The 23,513-nt window shown below is 44.0% G+C and overlaps 1 protein-coding gene across 1 annotated transcript; it reads right to left on the reverse strand.

Annotated features, from left to right (window-relative positions):
* Window positions 1-16,769: 16,769 nt before the first annotated feature.
* RPL6 (ribosomal protein L6) lies at window positions 16,770-23,226 on the reverse strand. Its single transcript, XM_077462036.1, has 6 exons — window positions 23,043-23,226; window positions 22,870-22,965; window positions 21,631-21,774; window positions 18,195-18,243; window positions 17,685-17,869; window positions 16,770-16,960 (listed from the first exon to the last, which is right to left on the reverse strand). The coding sequence occupies exons 1-6, from the start codon at window positions 23,190-23,192 to the stop codon at window positions 16,808-16,810; spliced, it is 777 nt and encodes a 258-aa protein (XP_077318162.1). The 5' UTR covers window positions 23,193-23,226; the 3' UTR covers window positions 16,770-16,807.
* Between the last annotated feature and the right edge of the window lie 287 nt (window positions 23,227-23,513).

The following is a 23,513-nucleotide window of genomic DNA, read 5'->3' on the forward strand; positions in this document are numbered from 1 at the left end:
GTACTCCTGTCTTACACAGACTCCCTGTTGGCCCAAGGTGCTGCCATTCCGGTCCCAACCAAGGAGAGATTTCAAGGGGTCTACTTCCCCTTTTTATGGTCCTCAAAAAGAATGGCTCTTGGAGACCAGTCATCGACTTAACGCATCTGAACTCCTTCATCAAGAAGGAAAAATTCAAGATGGAGATTACTAACAATACGTCAGTCAATACAACCAGGCGACTGGTTGATTTTCATAGACTTGAAAGATGCTTATTTCCATATTCTGATCGCAAAAGAGTTTCAGAAGTACCTTCGGTTCGCAGTGGGCCAATTACATCTTCAATTTGTATGTCTCCCGTTCGGGCTTACAACATTGCCTCAAGTGTTTTCGAAGCTCTTACTGGCTGTAGTAGCACTAATCAGGATCAAAGGTATCCGATTACACCATTACCTGGACGATCTACTTTTGCTTTCCCAAGACAGAGAACAGCTGCTTATACATCGAACTCAGGTCATCTCTACACTCACGGAATTCGGGTGGCTGTTGAACGGGGAAAAAAGTCATTTGGATCCAACTCAGTCTCAGATTTTTCTCGGAGCCCAGTTCAACATGGTAAAGAGTACCATTTCCCTGCCGGTGGAGAAAAAATTCCAGTGATCCGAGGCAGGATTCAGCTTGCATTGCATTCTCCTCTTCTCAGAGCCTCGCAGTGCCTCAAGATAATTGGCACTATGGTATCCACAGCCCCCATGATAAAGTGGGCACAATGGAGGATGCGTCCCTTTCAGAAGGGTTTTCTTCTACAGTGGGACCAAGGGTCTCCGGACCATCTTGTCAGGATAACCCCCTCCATGTGGGAGAGTCTCTTCTGGTGGCTTCAATGAAAGAACCTCCTCAATTGCCATTCCATAGCTCCCGTCTCTTGGATCACGGTAACGATGGACGCCAGCAACAGGGGCTGGGGCGCCCTGTGTCTGTCAGAAATAGCCTAAGGCGTATGGGATTTTCCAGCCCGAGACGTAGTCTCGAATGTTCTAGAGCTTCGTGCTGCTCTCCGTGCTCTTCAAGCTTTTCCTCACCTGATTTCAGGGACCTCGGTTCTCCTAAGGCTGGACAACATGACAGCAGTTTCTTATATCAAGAGACAAGGGGGCACCCGTAATCTAGCCTACTCCAGTCTCTGCTGAAAGAAGTAAGCCCGATCATATCCTGGGCTCAGATGAACTTGGCAAATCTGACGGCGGTTTACCTCCCCGGAATTCAGAATGTCCAGGCGGACTTCCTCTCAAGGTTCTCCCTGGACAACGAGTGGTCTCTCCATCCCGAGGTATTCACATGGATTCTGTCTCTGGGGATCTTGCCAAAAGTGGACCTGTTTGCCTCCCCATGCAATTTCAAGCTGGAGAAATATTATACGAGGTGTCGTTGTCCCCAGGCCTTCGGTATGGATGCACTGACGGATCAATGGAGGTTTCGCACAGCTTATGCCTTTCCCCCAGTTCCGGTCATCCTGCGATTCCTTTAAAGACTCAGGTGGGAGAATGTCCAGGTGGTGACAGTTGCTCCATTTTGGCCCAACAGGCCATGGTTTCCGCTTCTAATGCAGCTGAGTTTTCGGGATCCAGTTCCTCCCCCTTCCAGGGCAGATCTCCTGCTACAGGGAACATCTCTTCACCCATGCCCGTCCCATCTTCATCTGATTCTGGTCTGGTTCTTGAAAGGGGAAGGTTGGAAGCATTAGGGTGTCCAAGTACCGCTATCGCTACTCTACTAAACGCTAGAAGGCCAGGTACTAATAAGGTCTATCAAAGAATTTGGGCGAAGTTTGCTGATTATATTTCTTCCACTGGCGGTTCCTGTAGTGATCCGAAGATTCAAGACATTTTGGGTTTCCTACAGACAGGACTAGACCTATCACTTTCAGTGAGTTCCTTACGTGTTCAAATTTCGGCAATTTCTGCATTTACTGGCGTCTCCTGGGCCAAACACCATCTTATCAGACAGTTTTTCAGGGGAGCAATAAGACTCAGACCCCAGAAAAAAACAAGATTCTCCAAGTGGGATCTTCCTTTTGTCCTGGAATTCTTTTCAGAGGAAAGGCCTGAGCATATGTTTCAATTATCTATTAAGGCTCTTTCTCTCAAAGCTGCCTTCCTGGTGGCCATAACATCGGCCAAGAGGGTCTCCGAGATCAGCTCTCTGGGTTGCAAAGAACCCTTTCTGATGTTCTTTTTGGATCATGTGGTCTTGGTTCCCATGTTAGGGTCAAATCCTAAGGTCACATCTGTATTTCATGAGAACCAGGAGATTGTTCTTCCAACTTTTCGGACTTCCAAAGATTCTAACATTCATCCTTTAGATGTTGGAGAAGTTCTAAAACAATACTTAGAAACCACAGCTCCCTTTCGAATTTCTGATCATCTTTTTGTTTACTTTCATGGAAAGAATAAGGGATTGCGTGCTTCTTCAAGAACCATTGCAGCTTGGATTGTTCAGACTATTCAAGGGGCTTATAAAGCTAAGGGTTTGGCTCCTCCAGAGGCGGTGACGGCTCATTCTACCAGGAGCGTTTCAACATCATGGGCGGCTGCTCGTCATGTTTCTCCGGAAGTGATCTGTAAAGCGGCCTCATGGTCGTCAATTAATACCTTTATGACACATTATTGTGTTGAGCTGGCTTCTTTATCTTTGGTTCATTTTGGTTTACATGTCTTATCTGTTGACGGTGCCAATTAAACCTTTTTTTCGTTAACCAGCAATTTCCCACCCGGGTGTGTATGGCTAGTTATTTCCCATACGTAGGCTGCCATGGAGTCTGTCAGGAAAACAGAAAATTTATATCAAATACTTACCGTAATTTTCCTTTCCTGATGGACTCCATGGCAGCAAGAGTTCCCTCCCATTTGCTGGAGTAGGCTAGATTACGGAACACAGTCTCTGTACAGAAGCAAAGATTTATGGCAGTGGGGTCCTATGAGCTATGAGAGGCGGGATTAACCCATACGTAGGCTGCCATGGAGTCCATCAGGAAAGGAAAATTACAGTAAGTATTTGATATAAATTTTCTGTTTTGTGACTTGACTACCAGAAGAGCATTTGTGAGGTCAGGCACTGATGTTGAATGAGAAGGCCTGGCTTGCAGTCTCCACTCTAATTTATCCCAAAGGTGTTCTATCGTGTTGAGGTCAGGACTCTGTGAAGGCCAGTCAAGTTCCTCCACCCTAAACTCGCTCATCCATGTTTTTGTGGAGATTTGCTTTGTGCACTGGTGCACAGTGGGAACAGGAAGGGGCCTTCCTCAAAATTTTCCCACAAAGTTGGGAGCATAAAATTGTCCAAAATGTCTTGGTATGCTGACACCTTAAGAGGTCCCTTCACTGGAACTAAGGGGCCAAGCCAAACTCCTGAAAAACAACCCCACTTCATAACCCCCCCCTCCACCAAATGATTTGGTCCAGTGCACAAAACAAGGTCCATAAAGACATGGATGAGCGAGCTGGCCAACTGCGTCAAAGTAATCCCTCACTGGCTAGTCCCTAATGCATATTCCTTAATTAAATGGGCCTTCAGTCATTTTTTTCAACTTTCCATCTATAAAATCTTCTGCCCCTGTTATTTTAACTTTAGATAGCAAAACATTGTTTGCTGCCAGTAAATACCTTATACAGCCCACTTCCTGGTTTCCTGTATTCTGCACCCCCTGCATCCTCCCTTTCCCTGCACTCTGCATCCCCTGCTTCCTCCTTACATACAGCACTTTTCCCATTTCTGGGATTTAGATTGAATCTTCACATGGAGGAGTATGTATGTGTGGCAAAATCTTTAAAGCCTAATGAGAGCCTTCAAGGCCGAAGACAGCTGACGTCTTTCAATATGTAATGGGTTGTGAGACATAGTGGGTGCAAAGATGGTGAAAGTAATTTGGTGCCAGACACTTCTTGGATGTAAAAGAGGTTTTATTTCTTTTAACCATCCTTTTTTTATATTTTGAAGGGAAAGAGGGTTAGGGCCAGGACAACCTTAAGTAGTTGCAATTTCAATTAGCAGACTCGGAGACTTCAATAGGAGGACAGCCGTACAGGGAAAGGCCCCAGCAAGGTGCCACTTCTGCAGGTGTAGCTTCGCTGTCTGCTATGGCAGTAGTATCTAACAGTTCCTAACACAAAGTTCAACAGTTCTCTCGGCTTCACTACAATGTCCACTTGTAGCTCTTCAGTCCCTTGACCTCCTGGTCTCTCACTGGACTCTGAATCCCGTGAGCTCCTCGAGGCTTTTGAGGTGGTATCTCCCTCAAGTGTCACCCACGCTTCCCTGCTGAGTCCCTAGCTTGGCACTCCAGATACCTTTCAAGCTTCGCCCTTGCTAACCAGCTCGGTCCCTGGCTTGACACACAAGGCTGCTCTGTAAGCCCCACCTTCTCTGGTTGGGTCCCTGACTTAATTACCGCCTAAAGTTTCCCCGATTCTCCACCGTGCCCGTTTGGTGAGAATGTCACTCCGGTACTTGCTTCAGTTACTCACTGAGGTCCCTGGTAAAGGTGGTTGGTCCCTTAGTGGTGACAGCTTCCCTTCTACCTCCGACCACAACAGGTTCTCCGGCCGGCAGAACCGTAACTTTTGGTTGGACTGCAAGCTGCAGTCCCAACCCTGCGCTGCCCTCCTACTTCTGGATAGGCCCTTGCACAGCCTGGCAGCCAGCTGCCCCCGGGATGGGCCCAATCTCTGGCCTAGCAGCCCAGGGCAGCCGACGCACGTCCACCCCAACGGCAGTCCGGGTGGCACAGAACATAGATCACCTGACTCCACCCAAATATATAGGTTCTCCCAGCAGGCTAAAAGATTCAAGATAACCCTCGCCCATTGGCTGAGATATCCCATATACCCATAATTGACCTTGAAATGTCCTTCTCACATCTAATGCCACCAAGTGCCTGATCACCTAGTGCCAGAAGATAAAAGTACAACAAGGCCAAACTTAGGGAGAAATCAATGGATCTCTAACAACTATCTACAGTAGCTACTCCTGAGAAGGAAATCGGTGAGTAGCTCCTTGACTAAACCCCAGGGTGTTACATCCTCCCCCTGCCCAAGAAACGGCATCTCTGAGTTTGCAAAACAATTTGAGCTCCTAAGCCTGAGGGCGAATGTCCTGGCAAAAACTGGGATGGGTATGGAAACTGGGAAAGGGTTAAGAGTATAACAAAATCTATGTGGCGTACCACATGAATAAGCATCATTACCAAACATAAAATAGTTAGTCAATTTTCACTTTAAATGCTGCAAAGGAATAACACCACTTCCTGATTATCTATCTAAATATATCTCAAAAAAGTGAGTACACCTCTCACATTTTTATAAATATTTTATTATATCTTTTCATGTGACAATACTGAAGAAATGACACTTTGCTACAATGTAAAGTAGTGAGTGCACAGCTTGTATAACAGTGTAAATTTACTGTCCCCTCAAAATAACTAAACACACAACCATTAATGTCTAAACCACTGGCAACAAAAATGAGTACACCCCTAAGTGAAAATGGCCAAATTGGGGCCAATTAGCCATTTTCTCTCCCTGGTGTCATGTGACTCGTTAGTGTTAAAAGGTCTCAGGTGTGAATAGGGAGCGGGTGTGTTAAATTTGATGTTATTGCTCTCACTCTCTCATACTGGTCACTGGAAGTTCAACATGGTACCTCATAGCAAAGAACTCTCTGCGGATCTGAAAAAAAGAATTGTTGCTCTACATAAAGATGGCCTAGGCTATAAGAAGATTGCAAGGCCCTGAAACTGAGCTGCAGCATGGTGGCCACAACCATACAGCGGTTTAACAGGGCAGGTTCCACTCAGAACAGGCCTTGCCATGGTTGACCAAAGAAGTTGAGTGCACTTGCTCATCCAGAGGTTGTCTTTGAGAAATAGACGTATGAGTTCTGCCAGCATTGCTGCAGACGTTGAAGGGGTGGTGGATGCCGCACACTGCAGCAAATTGGTCTGCATGGCTATCATCCCAGAAGGAAGCTTATTCTGAAAATGATGCACAAGAAAGCCGGCAAACAGTTTGCTGACGACAAGCAGACTAAGGACATGGATTATTGGAACCATGTTCTGTGGTCTGATGAGACCAAGATAAACTTATTTGGTACAAATGGTTTCAAGCATGTGTGGTGGCAACTAGGTGAGGGGTATAAAGACAAGTGTATCTTGCTTGCAGTCAAGCATGGTGGTGGGAGTGTCATGGTCTGGGGCTGCATGAGTGCTGCTGCCACTGAGGCGCTACAGTTCATTGAGGGAACCATGAACGCCAACATGTACTGTGACATACTGAAGCAAAGCATGATCCCCTCCCTTGGGTGACTGGGCCGCAGGACAGTATTCCAACATGAGAACGATCCCAAACACACCTCCTAGACAACCACTGCCTTGCTAAAGAAGCCGAGGGTAAAGGAGATGGACTGGTCAAGCATGTCTCCAGACCTAAACCCTTTTGAGCATCTGTGGGGCATCCTCAAACGGAAGGTGGAGGAGCGCAAGGTCTCTAACATCCACCAGCTCTGTGATGTCATAATGGAGGAGTGAAAGAGGCAACCTGTGAAGCTCTGGTGAACCCCATGCCCAAGAGGGTTAAGGCAGTGCTGGAAAATAATGGTGGCCACACAAAATATTGACACTTTGGTCCAATTTGGACATTTTCACTTAGGGTTGTACTCAGTTTTGTTGCCAGCAGTTTAGACATTAATGGCTGTGTGTTGAGTTATTTTGAGGGGACAGCAAATTGACACTGTTATACAAGCTGTACACTCAATACTTTACATTGTAGCAAAGTGTAATTTCTTCAGTGTTGTCACATGAAAATATAGAATAAAATATTTACAAAAATGTGAGTGGTGTACTCACTTTTGTGAGATACTGTATATATATACATAGTCGTAACAATATACAAATGGTTAGTGTTGTTATCTGGCTAGATTCCCGTCTCTCCTTGGCCAAGGAAGATGTACTGATTTGGCAACACCTGAAAGGGAGAAAACAATACAAAAGCATCCTATCCTATAAAAAATGTAGTGCAATATGTAGCGCAGGTGTCCCAGAGCTGGTCCACACAGGATTTAAACCAAAGTCCTTGTTCTTTCCTTCAGCTTGTAAAGGCCTCTATGTAGAGACATACTATCAAGCTACCTATAGAGATGTTCTGAATTTATGCAACACCAAGGGGGTTATTTACGAAAGGCAAATCCACTTGGAAGAGCAGTCGCTCTACATCTAAGGGGTAGATCTGAAATGAGTGAAAGCTCTTCTGATTTTATCATCCAATCATGTGCAAGCTAAAATGCTGTTTTTTTTTATTTTATTATCCTTGCATGCCCCCCTCTGATCTACAGCGACTATACTTCCAAGTGCACTTGTAGTGCAAAGTGAATTTCCTGACAGACTCCATGGCAGCAACGTGTGGGGTTAAGTCCCGCCTCCATTACCCTATAGGACACTACTCCCATAAATCTTTGCTCCCTGCCCCTGTTCTTTTTTTGTCCTCCTTCGAAGGACCCAGAGGTGGTCTTTCTACCTGAAGATCTGTCATTCCCACGATCGAGGTCGGCCGATCTGCGACTCTGGGTCTGGAAAGTCGCATTACTCCGCTAAGCCCTAGCTATTAGCAGGGTATGGAGTGGGCAGTGGAAGAGGCACTGAGAAGAAGCCTGTGTCCTGGCCAATGGCAGGCATTCTGCGCACTGGTCAGATAGCCAGCTATTAGCAGGTGACCTGTTTTGCCCCTGGAAAGTCCGGTGTCATCTTATATTACCTTCGGCCTGGTGATCGATCGTGGTGAGAGGTTCTATTGTTCTTTATGGCAGCAGTTTGTGTTATTTTTTCTTATCTGTCCATGGCTTTCTGTTTGTTTTCTGTGCAGGTATGGCGGCTGGTTCTTCCTACGTTCCTCAAGATCAGGACACCGTAGTGAGGAATGATTGCATTCCTCAAAGGCTCACTCCAGTCACTCAGCTAGTGCCCGCTGGGGGTGTAGAGCTCATGTCCCTGCAGGAAGATCTTTGTGTGACCTCTGCTACGCCTAGGCTTCTAAGGAAAGGGGTGACGTGGATCAACAACTTAAAACCCTGGTGCAAAGGGTTGTTAAGGAGTCTCTCAGAAATATTGATGACCAGACATATGTTCCTCCTGCAGAGCCTTCACATTCTCCAGGGAGGTTCAGTTGCAGGATACTTGGGATTCCTCTGTGCATAGCCACCCTTCGGTTGCCATATCTGACAGTGACTCTGATGAAAGTGACCCGTGTGGGATTTGATTTTGCTCTACTTCCTCCTTTGGTTAGAGCCATTAGAGAGAGAGAGACACTGAATTGGGAAGATCCGGTGGCTGCCCCCTCCAAACAGACAAAGTACTTTAAACAGTTAAAGAAGGAACGGGTTAATTTTCCTTTTATCTCTGAACTTGGTGAGATCATCACAGATGAATGGGGCAAGGTGGAGAAGAAAAATTCCATGTCTAAAATTTCAAAACTCTATCCTTTCAAGGAGGAAGAGGTGAAGCATATGTAGTCAGCCCCGTTGGTATACGCAGCAGTCATGGGGCTGGGGAAACATGTGACACTTCCCTTAGAGGATACTGTTTCTTTTAAGGATGTTCTGGACAGGCAGATTGATCTGAAGAGAGTGTATCTTACAGCAGGAAAGGCCTGTAAGGCAGCGTTAGCTCTGGCCGCTATGTCCAAAGCAATGGAGGTATGGACGGATAATGTAGACGAGACGCTCAGGAATATCTCAGAAGATACGGCCAAGAGCTCGCCTATCCAGGAGCTAAGGTCTTTTGCAAAGAGACAGTACCAGGAACGAGCTAGGGAAGCTCGCAGTTACAGACCAGGCCGTGAATTCTTCAGGTCCTGGAAGTCAAGACAATCGTCTTTTAAAAAAAAATCTGAAAAAAGTGATTCAAAAAAGGAGAGAGGGAGCCGACCAAATCCTTTTGAGGTTGGGCCCGCTCAGACAGGTCAGGTGGGGGCTCGTCTGTTCCACTTTCGCCATGTCTGGGTGGGCTCGATTCAAGACTTCTGGACTGTCAAGACGGTCTCTTCAGGACATGTTTGGACCTTAAAGGAATCTCCCAGGCTCAGATGGGTCCCCACTTCTTTTCCGGCTACAGAAGAAAAAAGGCTAATTCTTGTAGCCTACGTGGAATCTTTGCTGGCACAAGGCGCCGTTACGTTCCAATTAACCAGGGAGGCATGGGAATCTACTCTTCTCTGTTTATGGTCCAGAAGAAGAGCGGGGCCTGGAGGCCGCTTATAGATCTAACTCACTTGAACCATTTTATCAAAAAAGAAAAGTTCAAGATGGAGACATTATCCACAATTCAATAGTCTGTTCAAGCAGGGGACTGGATGGTCTCCATAGACCTCAAAGACGCCTATTTTCATGTTCCCGTTGCAGAAAATTTCCAGCAGTTTCTCCGTGGGCGGGCTCCATTTTTAATTCACATGCCTTCCCTTTGGGCTATCAACTTCTCTGTGTGTATTTTCAAAAGTACTGTTGGCACTGGTGGCTCTTCTGAGGACCAAAGGGATTCGTCTAAATCACTACTTAGACAACCTTCTGCTGTTGGCTCAAGACAAGGATCAACTTCTAGTACACAGAGAGCAGGTCATCTCCACCCTACAGGAGTTCGGGTGGATCTTGAACTTGGAAAAGAGAGTCAGCTAGACCCATCTCAGTCCCTGGTGTTCTTAGGGGCCCTATTCAACGCAGTCAGAGGCACTATCTCGTTACCAGAAGAGAAGATGTCAGTAGTCAGGGACAGAATCTGTCCGGCCCTCTCTGCCTCTCATCTCCAGGTTCTCCAGTGCTTGAAAATTATAGGCACTATGGTGGCGACAATTCCAATGGTGAGGTGGGCGCAATGGAGGATGAGGCCCTTTCAGAAGGGTTTCCTTCGTCAATGGTCAGGCAGCAAAACCCAGCTGACTCGGATCACCTCATCCATGAGGAATTCCCTTCCATGGTGGCTCCAACGGGAAAGTCTTTGCAACTACCATTCCATTCTGCCCATCTCGTGGGTAACTAGAACGACGGATGCCAGCAACAGAGGCTGGGGTGCCCACTGCCTGGCGGAAGTGGCTCAGGGCACCTGGGTTCTTCCCTCCAGAAGAACGGTGTCAAACATCTTGGAGTTAAGAGCAGCCTTTCAGGCTCTGCTAGCCTTTCGGCATCTGATTTCAGGAGCCTCGGTCCTACTCAGGCTAGACAATACCACAGCAGTAGCGTACATAAGAAGGCAAGGGGGTACTCAAAGTCTATCCCTTCTCCAGGAGGTGGAACCGATCATGACCTGGGCTCAGAGGAACCTGAAGGATCTGACAGCAACATATTTCCCGGGGGTTCAGAATGTCCAGGCAGACTTCCTTACCTGAATACTTCTAGACAAGTGGTCTCTTCACAAGTATTCAATTGGATCCCGACGTTAGGGCTCTCCCCGTAAGTCGACCTGTTTGCCTCCCCCTGCAACAAGAAACTGGAGAGGTACAGGGATCCTCAAGCCTACAGGGTGGACGCCTTGATGTTACAGATGCCTATGCCTTCCCACCAACTCCTATCATTCTTCAGTTCCTGAGGAGACTCAGGTTAGAGACAGCAGAAGTGATAGCCATAATCCCTTATTGGCCCAACAGGCCTTGGTTTCCGCTTCTGATGTTCCTCAGTGTCAGGGATCCGATTCCTTTACCATCCAGACCAGACCTTCTGTCTCAGGGTCGAGATTACATCCTTGCCCGGATCACCTGCGCCTAAAGGCTTGGTTTTTGAAAGGGGACGGTTGGAGGCGTTAGGCTGCCCTGAAGAGGTTATTCCCACTCTCCTTAGTGCATGAAGTAGTAGTACCAATCGGGTATATGAGAGAATTTGGGTGAAGTTTACAAGTCACTTGTCTTCAAGGTCTAGTTCCTGTAATACACTGACAGTCTGGGACGTTTTAAGCTTCTTACAGTCAGGATTAGATATCTCTTTCGGTTAGTTCTCTCCGTGTACAGGTGTCAGCAATTTCAGCATTTTCTGGAGTCGCATGGGCCAATCATCCTTTGTTCCAACAATTTTTCAAAGGAGCAGTCAGGCTTAGGCCACAGAGGAAGCCTAGATTTCCCAAATGGGACCTTCCATTGGTTCTGGATTTCTTCTCTCAACTCGACAAATCTCTCAGTCGGGGAATTTACCCTTAAAACCTCTTTCCTGGTAGCCACAACTTTGGGAAGAGAATTGCCGAAATTCAATCTCCAGGTGCAAAGGAACCCTTTCTCACTTTCTTTCCAGATAGGGTGGTTCTAATTCCGATGTTGGGAACAAATCCCAAGGTTACCTCAGTTTTCCATGAAAATCAGGAAATCACACTTCCTACCTTCAATTCTGCTGGGAGTCCGGATCCACATCCACTTGATTTGGGAGTTACTCTCAGGCTGCTTTCACACTGCAGCGGGAGCGGCGTCGGCGGTAAAGTGCCGCTATTTTTAGCGGCGCTTTACCGTCGTTTTAGCGGCGGTGTGCGGGCACTAGCGGGGTGGTTTTAACCCCCTCTAGCGGCCGAAAAGGGGTTAAACCCGCCCGCAAAGCGCCGCTGCAGCGGCGCTTTGCCGGCGGTATTGCCGCGGTGTCCCATTGATTTCAATGGGTAGGAGCGGTTTAGGAGCGGTGAATACACCGCTCCTTCACCGCTGCAAAGATGCGGCTAGCAGGACATTTTTCACCGTCCTGCCAGCGCATCGCTCCAGTGTGAAAGCCATCCGGCTTTCACACTGGAGTTAAAGGGGCCGGTTTTTTTCAGGCGTTACACAGGCGCTATTTTTAGCGCTGTAACGCCTGAATACCGCCCCAGTGTGAAAGCAGCCTAAGGCAGTATCTGGATGTTACAGCTTCCTTTCGTCAAACTGACTTACTCTCCGTTTTGTTAAACGGGAAAAATAAAGGCTCTAAAGCTTCCGTCAGATCCATCGCTGCTTGGGTGCTCCAGGCAATCCAATGGGCTTATAGAGAGAAGGCCTCCTGAGGCGGTTACAGCTCACTCTACCAGAAGTCTCTCAACCTCATGGGCAGCCACTCATCATGTTGCTCCTGAAGTAATCTGCAGAGTGGCCTCCTGGTCTTCAATTCATACTTTCATGTCTCACTATTGTGTTGAGCCAGCGTCCTTATCTTCTGTCAATTTGGATTTGAAAGTTCTGTCGACTGACAGCATTAAATAAATCTTTTTGTTCAGCATTTTGCCCACCTGGGTGTATTTGATGAGTTTTTTGCCCACGCGTTGCTGCCATGGAGTCTGTCAGGAAAATTCCTATCAAAATATTTACTGTAATTTTCCTTTGCTGACGGACTCCATGGCAGCAGGAGTTCCCTCCCAAATGGCTGGAGTAGGCTAGTTACTGAACAGGGGCAGGGAGCAAAGATTTATGGGAGTAGTGTCCTATAGGGTAATGGTGGCGGGACTTAACCCCACATGTTGCTGCCATGGAGTCTATCAGGAACGGAAAATTACGGTAAGTATTTTGATAGTAATTTTCCATTTTTCCTTTAGTAAATAACCCCCCCCCTCCCCCAAGTCATCCTAACTTGTCTAGTGCTGAATGTACAGCCTTGAGCACCTTAAAGAATAACTGGCTAGTTATCAAACAAGCAGATACGGGAGGGCGCTTGATCATTCAGGATATAATTGACTATGAAAAAGCCTATTGTTTATTATGATTTCAAGGCATATGACATCCCTAAGAGTAAACCACTACCAGAGTTTCAAGTAGAACTAAAATCATTAGTAGAGAACGCAGCTAAGGATGAGATATTATGTAAGTGAGAAAGTTTTAGTTGCCCCATACATGCAGCACTCCCTATTTTTATCATTTACCAAAAGATTCATAAATCCATCATATGTCCCCCTGGCTGACCAATTGTAGCCAGTACCAACAGGTTTACCTCCGGATTATCCCATTATATTGAGTGCTTTTTACAGCCCATAGTCTCAGGATTGCCCTGATATATTAGGGATTCTGGTCATGTTACTGAGACCCTTCAAAAATACAAATTGGAGACCAATTACCTTTGAGCCTCCCTAGATGTGGTGTCATTGTAAACCTAAATTCCTCACAGAGTAGGCCTAGAACACTTTCTCTCCACGGAAACCAACATGAATTCCAGGCAAGCCCAATTTTTTTTTTTATTGATTACGCAGGATTTTGCTTGGAACATAAATTTCGTGTTTCAGGACAAATTTTATATTCAGAAACACGGAACAGCTATGGGAGCTAATTTTACTCCTTCGCACACCATCGTCATGGACTATTGGGAAGATAGAAGTTATTCAGGCTCTATATTGATGATGACTTGATCATCTGGAATGGGAGTGTTTAGCTTTTTGAGTAATTTGTCACTTACTATACTGAAAATACTTTAGATCTCAGCTTTACACATGCGATAAGAGTTCATGGACTGTGTTCCTGGAGCTGGGTTTATACCATTAAGGCAGGTCCATTTGCGTGAACAAATATTGTAAACCTACCAGTGGCAACTCGTACTTACATTATACTAGTTGCCACCATCCATCCTGGACAAAAAACAAAAACAAACACATTCGCGTGAACAGTTTCAAAGGTTGAGAAACTGTACCAGTCGTGAAGAGTACAAGTTACAAAGTGTGTCTGCAAAAAGTATACCCAGCGGAACTAATACAAACGGCTCATGATAAACTGCATAGCGTACCACCCCCTAAGACCCATGCAAAACCAGATGCTAATGCCATCAGGTTTTTAACTGAGTATTACAGCAAATGTAGACCTATCCAGAATATTGTCAAAAAACACTGGCATATTATGCATATGGATCAGAAACCGGCATCCATTTTACCCCCAGCTCACATTTAAAAGAACCCACATTAACAATATTGTAGCACCCAGTAAATAAAAAAAAAATCCCAAAAGGTAGAGAGTCATGCACATCAGGTCCTATTTTGATAAAAACTGGTCAATCCTCTTTTTCTGATAGGTATGGCAACACATATGAGATTAAGCAATTTATCAACAGCTACACTGAGTATGTACTGCTCTATGTGGACCGGACAATGTGAACTATACGAAAAACAAGTGGGTGAGCACCTACGGTTCATACAGAAAGGCCTTCATGAACATAGTGTTCCCTGTCATTTCAAAAGCCACTATGCCAAGAACATCCAGTGTCTGAAGCTTGTAGCCATTGAATACATTCCAAGTAATTCCCTGACAATGAGAGTCTTTTTTGTGCACATGGGAATCATTCTGGATCTACAAATTGGCTTTTGTCCCCCAACAGGTTAAATTAGGGTCTTGAGATCAATAGCATCATCTAGACCAGTGATATGCAATTAGCAGACCTCCAGCTGTTGCAAAACTACAAGTCCCATCATGCTTGTAGAGTCTTTTTATGCGACTTGTAGTTCTGCAATAGCTGGATATCCACTAACTGCATATCCTTGAACTAGACCCTGTATTTTTGTACATCTATATTTTATCACACCATGGTTAATAAACCTTTGTTTACATAGCATCACCATAAAAACAGTCTAGCTGTGCACACATACACCATTTTTTTTCCTCAGTTACCCCCTCTCCCTTTATTCAATGGTAGTTCATTTATAGCAATTATATTTACCTATTCCTATCATTAGTCTCCCTTATTATTGATATAGGTTTTAGTTAAGACATATTCATAATCCAATTACTAGAAATCTATTATCAGGCTGTCTAATAGTAGAGGAACCCATCATGGTTCCTTTAAAAATGTTAATCTCCCCGCAGTCCATTCCTATTAGCTGATCACATAACTTGAGGAAGGGCCAGGCCCCAAAACACTTTTTATCCTCGCTTTCGATTTAGTCTCCCTGAGCCTATGACGTTAGGCCCAAGTGTCATGCACTCACTGGTTGCAATTGGGGCTTGCTTCGGCTGTCTCCCGGCTCCTTCTACATCCATGGCTGGCAGGCTGTGCTGCTTGCTCCCTGCTGGTTACCATCAGTGACTCGATCGAGGCGCCACAGTCTACCAGTCCCCACAAAAGTTGGGCTTTCCCTCCCCCTTCGTGTAGATTTCATAGGGGATGCAATAATATTTCACCATTACAACAAACCTGCAACACCCTGGTCCATTCTTTGGCCGCCACCCTAAGATATAGTAGTGAGCAAGCTGACCGTTAAACATCTATGCAATGAGAATTTCAATTTAAACTTTTTATGGCAACAATAAATCGATATGGTTCATCTTATTGATCTTTGCCCATTTATCTGGCCACACAAGGCTGGCTCGCATAGCATTTTCCCCTATGGTTGCCATTGACTTATGCGTTTTTATCACACCCCTCCTGGTGTGTTGATCCATATAGCTGCTTATTGGGCACAAGTAGGACATCAGGAATTGCTCCCATTGTTACAAGTGTTTCAGCTTCCTGGCACCACACCATTTTGCTGTTTTAAGTTTTTTTTCCCTTTATGTATTAAGATAAAAAGCCTTCTGTGTGCAGAAGCCCTCCTCAGCCCCCATAATACTTAGCTGAGCCCCGTCTCGGTCCAGGAGTGTCTTAGCCATCCAGGACGCTCCCTCCTGATTGGCTGAGACACAGCAGTGGTGCTATTAGCTCCTGCTGCTTTCAAAGTCAGCTAGCCAATCAGGAGAAAGAGGGGTGGGGGCCAGGCCACAGCCCCATGTCTGAATGGATACATGGGGGCACTCGAGCCGAGTCACAGCCCCCTTAGTAAACCGCTTGCTGTGGGGGCACGGAGCACAGAACAGGAACTCAAGAAGAGGAGGATCTGGGCAGTTCTGTGAAAATCCACTGCACCAAGGAAGGAGGTATGTATAACAAAAAAAAAAAAAAAAAAAAAAAAAAAAAAATAAAAACCCTGCACCAGCAGATCACTGATGACATGCAGGCACACCATTAGTGTATTGGCTCACCCATACCGCACCATGTCCATTCATTGAAGAATGGAATTCAATAGTCGCAAAGGATGTTGTGGCTTGTAGTTCATTCACAACTGTTTGAATGGCAGAGCCCTGCACAATCACATTGTATTCAAATAGTGGCAGCTAGTACAAGGCACTTCTCCTCGCACTGCTGCCACAAAGAGCGAGGCAAACAGCAGCTGCAGCACTGGGAACATGTTCCCAAAGGCGAACTTATCCTTTAGGGTGCCCAGCAGTCCCCAGTAATAACCTAGTTCCCAATACTTGGCATACTTATAGTGAGTCTTCAAAAAGGCAGGGTGAAGCACTAAGGCAGTGCCACGGCTCTGGACCTGGAAAACCCCTAATCGCTTACTTATTCCAGTACACGTATGCCTGGAATTTTTGTAAGGGAAAATTATAACAGCAGTAAAAAAAAACTCTAAAAAGCCAAACACAAAACTCTCATTATGACAAAAGTTGCCCAAGACCGATTCCTCCAGCGAAACCCATCTTCATCTGGTATTCCCTTAGAGGTTTGCAGGCTTCAGCTGTTTAAAAATGGCCAAGCCGCAATGCCCCTCCCGTGCATACAGAGTCACAACTGCAGTGAAGCTCTCTCAATGGACTGCATTGTCATCGATTGAGAGCACAATATGCTGGTGACATCACTTGCTAGAATGTAAAGATCTCCTAAATGGGGAAAGTATATTTAGGAGATATTTACTTACAGGTAAGCCTTAGAGGGATGTAGGTACAAAAAGTGAGTTTACTCCCCCTTTAATATACCAAGGTACAATGTTATTAAAGGTTTAAAACATTACAAAAACACAGTAATGGATTTACATTGTCTTTTAATAAGCTTTGAAAACTTCTTAGAAGACTAGTTTGTGTGGGTACATTCCATTTGACAGTGAAAATTGGGAGCGCAGGTATCCTCGAAGCTGGGTCTCTTTCTTGATAAGAGGCAGGAGCTGCGAGTCCACAAACTTCTGATCTGCTTTGCGCTGCTGTGTCACTGCATATTTCTGGAAAACAAAAGAAAAATTTGTTTGCACCATTTTTCGTTACTACCAAATTAAAAGCCCAAGTACAGTAGCATATGTGGTTCTCTGAACACTAAGGGAAGGGTTTGTACTGGCCCAATCATGCTAAAACAGATAATTGCTTCAGGCGGACATAAGCTGCTTCAACACACTGCAGTAGAAAAGGTATATTAGAGTGTTATTCAAAATGAATTGCAGTTTTCTAAGGGCAAAGCAGCTTCAAATACACAGCAACATACCAACGCACACTTTGCCACATTGACAATTCATATAAAAATAAATTTTTTGGATGTTCTATTGTTAAGGCAGCCAGGGTTGCCTTAACACATGGAAAAACCCTGCACCACTATAACAAAGGACACCAAGGTCTGAATGAGCCCTTACAGTAGTGGTCGATTGCTACTCAAGAGATAAATTGATAACTATGGCATGTGCTACACAAGTAGCATTTATTAACTATGAAATCCTCACAGTGTAAAAATTTTAGGTTTTGCATTTACACTAATATCTATCATTTATGCAAATTCAAAAAATGAATTTTTAATGGTAGCATTTGGCAAGCAAAGCAATAAAACCAGATACCTTGTTTGTTAGAGAGCCATTAATATTTATCAAAACTACATTTAAAGCATAGCTACTCATGAATTACTAGCATCACTGTATGAAGCACAAGCCTTCTAACGTGTTTGAAATCCAGGTTACTTACTTCCTTCTCAGTGTCAAAAATCTCTCCCTCCTGGTGCTTGGGCTTACGCAGCTTCTTCTTCTTGAAGTAAGAGTCACTCAAGTGTTTTGGAACTTTCAAACTGGAAATATCGACTTTAGTAGAGGTGGCAATGACAAATCTCTGATGTGCTCTTCTCAGGGGAACTCTGTTGATGGCAAGAGGACCTAAAAATACAAAAGCAAAGATGAATAGGCCACCGACTTTCAAACACAATAGGATTTTACCTGCATTAGGACTTTGGACTTGAATCCTGACACTTACTCAAGACTGTGCTAATCATTTCAAATAAATATGGCTGTAATTAAGACGTCAATTCAAACCTCCAGGATTTCAGTGGCAATACCAACTGCTATGCTATTAAAGTGACATGCACACTTTTTCAAGGCCCTCTAAAATTAACCTGTGCTCAGCCCAAGCATGCCAATGTCAATAACTGGTACTGTCACATGGTTTCCTGAGAAGCAGACAAACTCAATTTGATAAGCTTACCTGTGACCAAGAGGAGACCAGACTGAAGCTGTTTCAGGAAGACAACACGCTGTGGAAAAATAAAAATCAAAAAAAGTGTAAGAAAATAGACAAAGACTTGGTTCAAAGAAATGGTCCATTAAAAGTATTACTACATTGCCCACATAATACCAACTTAAAGTGGTTGTAAACCCTTACAACACACTTTGACCTACAGGTAAGCCTAGATTAAGGCTTACCTGTAGGTCCAAGAAATAACTCCTAAACCTACACGGTTAAGGAGATATTTGCCGAAAGACAGGCACCGCTGTCTACTGCGCATGCACTGTAGACAGCGGCGCGCAGGCGCACTGAGTGTGCCGCTGTCAAGGGCGATATGCCGCGAGTGGCGACTCCAGTGCGCATGCGCAGGAGTGACGTCATCGCGGCTTCGCCAAATGACAGCGGCGGAGCAGCGAGACCCACCGAGAAGATGGATGCGGCGTACTACAGGGGACATCGGTGACTTCGCTGGCTCCTGTGTCAGGTAAGTGACACATAATGGACTACTATGCGATGCATAGTAGTCCATTATGCTTTACCTTTGCAGGGAATGAAAGAGGAAGTAAACTCATCAGGGTTTACCTCCTCACCTCTCCACAAAAAGGATGACACCAAGGGCCAGTTGACATCAGATGCAGTTCTGTGCATTTTTTTTCTGCACAAGATGCATGCAGTCTCTCTCCACCTCCCCCCCCCCCCCATATATGTAATCCAATGGCTCCAATTCACACCATGCAATGAGTTTCTGCACTGGAAAGTGACTGCATGGTGTGAACTAGAGCCACTGGAATACATGGAAAACACTGCATGCAAGTGCACAGAACCGCATCTGGTGTGAACTGGCCCTTAACCCTTTTCTTTATACATATGCTTAAGTGTTAAACCCAGCTAAACGCTTCCCATTTCCCTCCAACAGGATGATTTGTGCGTACTCAAGTCTGCTCAATCACCAGCATTTTGAAGGGATTACACTCCCCCTATTGGACTTGGCAGCTATAAATATGGAGAAAGCAACTAAATAAGGAAATCCATAACTTCAGAGAGCAAAAGCAAAATTAGAAAAATATGATAGGGGACCTCACCAGTGGAGTAAAAAAATGGTTATAAGAATGCAATGAAATCCCATTACAACCATCACAATTGTGTGAGTTATAAAAATAATCAAAGATGTGATATATTACAGAAGGATCACAATGCCCCAAATGCATGGATGCCAACACAATGCAGCAGTAATAACATTACACTTTTTTTTGTTTTCTACAGAAAAACAAAAAATACACTATATACCATTACCTGCAGTAAACAGACCTGCAGACTGCTCCTCACTACCCTCTTTCCATCTGCACTGGGCAGTACAAAACAAACTAAGAATATTTACTCACTTACGCCTATGACATGAGAACTTTTCCCTGATGAGGATTCCACCTCAATCAAGTACATATGTATTCAGGGTGGATATAAAAGCAAAATGAAAAAAAAAAAAAAGTCTGAATTTTGTTTAAAATCTATATTTGATCAAATGTATTTTAATAAAATGCTTATGGAGACAAAACAAAAAAAAACCCAAAACAACAAAAATTTGATAGTTTTCTATTTAAGATGCATTAATAATTTAGTTTATTCTGCATGAAGTAGAGCTTTGTTATGTAGCACGAGCCTGTATATTCTGCAATATTTACATTTTTGGTAAATTCGTTCAATGAATCAAGGCTGAGATAACATGCACTGCATTTATACATTCACACAATTTCAGTCACCATGAGATAAAACAAAGTTGAGGAATATATCTGTATGCCATCGTTTTTCAAATCTATGTACACTACACGCTGTATGACTGAATCCCAGTGCTAATTTTACTCTTAGGACTAAAATGGCATTTTAGTCCCATTTTAGTCTTCTGCAATTGTTTTAGTCGTATTTAGTTGACTAAATCACCAGTACATTTCAGTAATTGCAATTTAGTTGTAGTCCTAGACTTGACTAAAAGGGCTTTTAGTCTTGTCTTAGTCATATTTTAGTATAATATGTAAACCAAAAAATAGTATTAATTTAGCAGACTAAAAATGTTTTAGTCAACTAAATTAACACTGCTGAATCAGTTCTGATATCAACATTTTACTAACCTCACAGCTCATTCTAAATGGGAAACCTTCAATTAAAGATTCTAACTACCAGCAAGAATAAGTTCTTACATTTAAAGAGCACCTGTCATTCGAGAGCCATCATGGCAGCACCTGTTAGCGGGAATCCACTCAGCTGCTGCTGCCACATCCCTCACCTTGTGCCACTGCCGCATCACCAGCCGTCCCATTAAAGTGAATGGGACTGTCAGTGGGTCAGAAGATGGGCCACTGCAGGACACAGATGACAGTTGGTCTTTAAAAATGATAAAATATAAAAACTATTTAAAAGCAAGCCTTTTTACTATGGTTTTAAAATCAAATCCACCATGTACAATTATAAAAGGAAGGCTGAAAATGTGCATGGCCTTATGATGCACTTTCAGAAAACACACCAAAAACACTCAATCTAACCGAAGTCTATGGCAAAGCGTGGGTAACATGTAAGAAAACCAAGCATACACTTTGGGGAAACTGCAGCTTAACAGTGTTAAAAAGGACCTTACCATTTATATTCCAGGGTGCATTCACAGAACCCTACTAGACCCACAAAAGTATGAACACTTTAAAACTACATATCAACACCAATTACAGACTAACAAGAAATAGAGATCTGTCAACATCAGATCAAATGCATCCATGGATCACCAATTAGGAAGCAAATAGCAGAATCCCCCAAGAATAATGTTAGCTAAATGCAATTGTTCTTTTCTATCCTAGATGGACGTGTTACCTAGTCATATTTCCTTTTCCATACCAAAACATACACAGCGGCCTGCCAGTGTATAATCTTGGGGAGGCAGCCTTTAATGGCTTATAGTCAGTGCTTGGCGAGAGAGAAAAAAAAAAAAATACTGTGCCAAAGAGAAAAACAGTATCAACCAAGTTAACCCCCCTAGCAATTTTATTAAAACCCTGAGCCACCTCAAAACATTCATCCTATGCTTTGATCTTACCCAAAACTATGTGGAAGATGCCAGTGATCAAGTACCCCATGAGTGGTTTATTTGATAACCTAGTGATCCATTTTATACATTCAATTGCACATAGATTTCCTTTCTGTTTACCATTTTATGTGGATGAATAAGTCTTGTCGGATCTCCTGCACTACAGAGATAAATAGATGGTGCTATTCCACCCCACAGATATCCTTACTGTGGTCTACTCATGTGGTGAACATATATTAGTTACTAAAGGGTACTTAAATCTAGCAAATCATCAACTTGAAGAGTACTTAAACGACTGTCAAGACAAAATACTTTCTTTGAGTTTCAAAAGTCAAAACATAAATTTACCTTGCCCCTGTGACGTCCATTAAGAAGAATCAGCACAGTCCCGGGAGTGATACTGGAACGCAGATGGCGCTTGTGCTTGCTAAATGGTTTCTTTCCGTGGCTCAACAGTTTGCGTGGAACATCTTCAGTGGGATAATAACGTGGCTAGATGGGAAAACAAAAACACTGTCAAAAGTACTGAACTCACCAAAGAACTTATACTTCAAAAGCAAATCCCTCCCAATTCCCACTTGAAAATATAGCCATACGGCTAGTGAGCAAAGAGAACCCTGTAGGCTCCATGCTGTGGCCATCATACGAATGGGCTGAAAGATGAGGGTTGCAGGGTGCATAATCTAACAAGTATTAAGAGTGCCGATAGGGATATTCATACTCTGTTGTAAATTGCTCCAAGGGCCACATGAATTAGCCTCTAACTGGAAATGCTTACAAATATTAGGCAGACTGTGGCCATGACAGCCAAGCTTTGGCTCAATTTTTAAAGCCGAACTAATCTCAAATGCTGACAAATAGGCTTTTGCAAGGAGACTCTGAATGTCACTTCTATCAAAAAGTGACATTCCTGCTTTTTTAAAATTCCGAGTGTACACAGCCACACATGCCCAGAACAATTCTGTGCTAGGATGAGCAAGCATGTACGGGTAGTTACGTCAACCCAGCAAATTAGGAGACTCCAAGCCCAGATCAGGTGAATTTGTAAGTGCCAGTGAAGCAGGGGACTGTAGCTGCTTATTTGCTGAGAATGGAACTCACTATGCAAGAGTGCCGTAATATGCAAATACGCCGGGTACCTGCACATTATGGCAAAAGCTTCTCAGGGCCCCATCACCAAGCGATTTTCTTCACTTTAAAGTGGATGTAAACCCTTGTATATACCCAGTCAAGGTATTGGCCTTAGAAAAAAAAATAAAAAATACTCCATGCGCAAGAAAAAGGAGGAAGCTGATATTACAGGAGAGCCGCTTGGAAGGAGGAGACACCGCCTTCCATACAGCACGCAGGAGCAGAGCTGAGGCTGTCAACTGGATGTCCCTCCTGTGTCACCATTTTTCTCTTGGTGTCAGGGAAAAAATGTCAGAACTCCCACTGACAGCAGAGGAATGAAGCAGCAGACAGAAATGACACTCAGTGCTCTTAATTGAGACAGGTACATGCTAGAGGAGGATATGCTTTAGTCACATTTTAATTTGAGGCTTAGAAAAAAAAAAAAAAAAAAAAAAGTTAACATAAAGCACTTACCATCTTACGTAACTTGACCACACGGCTGCCACCATTCTTATCACCACCAACTGTTTTTGTTACGGTGGCTGGAGGCTTCTCTTTCTTTTTTTCTATCTGTGGAAAACAACAGTGTAAGCATACAAAACTTATGGAAAAATTTGCTTTGTATACTAAAGTGATGAAGCTGTTACCTTAGTCTCTGGAGCCTTATACTTGCGCTTGTACAAGGCTTTCCTTGCATACATGGCAGATCGGGAATATTTCCCAATTCCACGGGCCAGAACTGGATTGCGGCTGGCATGATGCCTCCTGACCTTCTTCTCAGCCTGCTCTCCTGCCATCTGTAGAGAGAAAAAAAAAAAACATGCTTGAGATACACATAGATCATATCAGCTGTAATTTATTTACAAGTGATTATGTGCCAAGACTGGGCATTCAGAAAAATGATAGTAAAGGAATTAAAATTGCAACTTATGTACCCAAGTCTTGACATTTCTTAAACAAGCACCATAAAGATATACACACAACCCAATAACAACCTTGTAAGTATGGACAGGCAATATGGTCGATAGTATCGAGTAAAGGAAAGGCTCTGGGAATTTTTTTTAAACACAAAAAGGGGCAAAGCTCTGTTAGAAAGGGCTTACTATTAAGTTCTCATC

This window comes from Lithobates pipiens, unplaced genomic scaffold (assembly GCF_037356315.1).
Source record: "Lithobates pipiens isolate NorthernLeopardFrog02 unplaced genomic scaffold, aLitPip1_a1.2 Scaffold_3, whole genome shotgun sequence".
Lineage (NCBI taxonomy): Eukaryota > Metazoa > Chordata > Amphibia > Anura > Ranidae > Lithobates > Lithobates pipiens.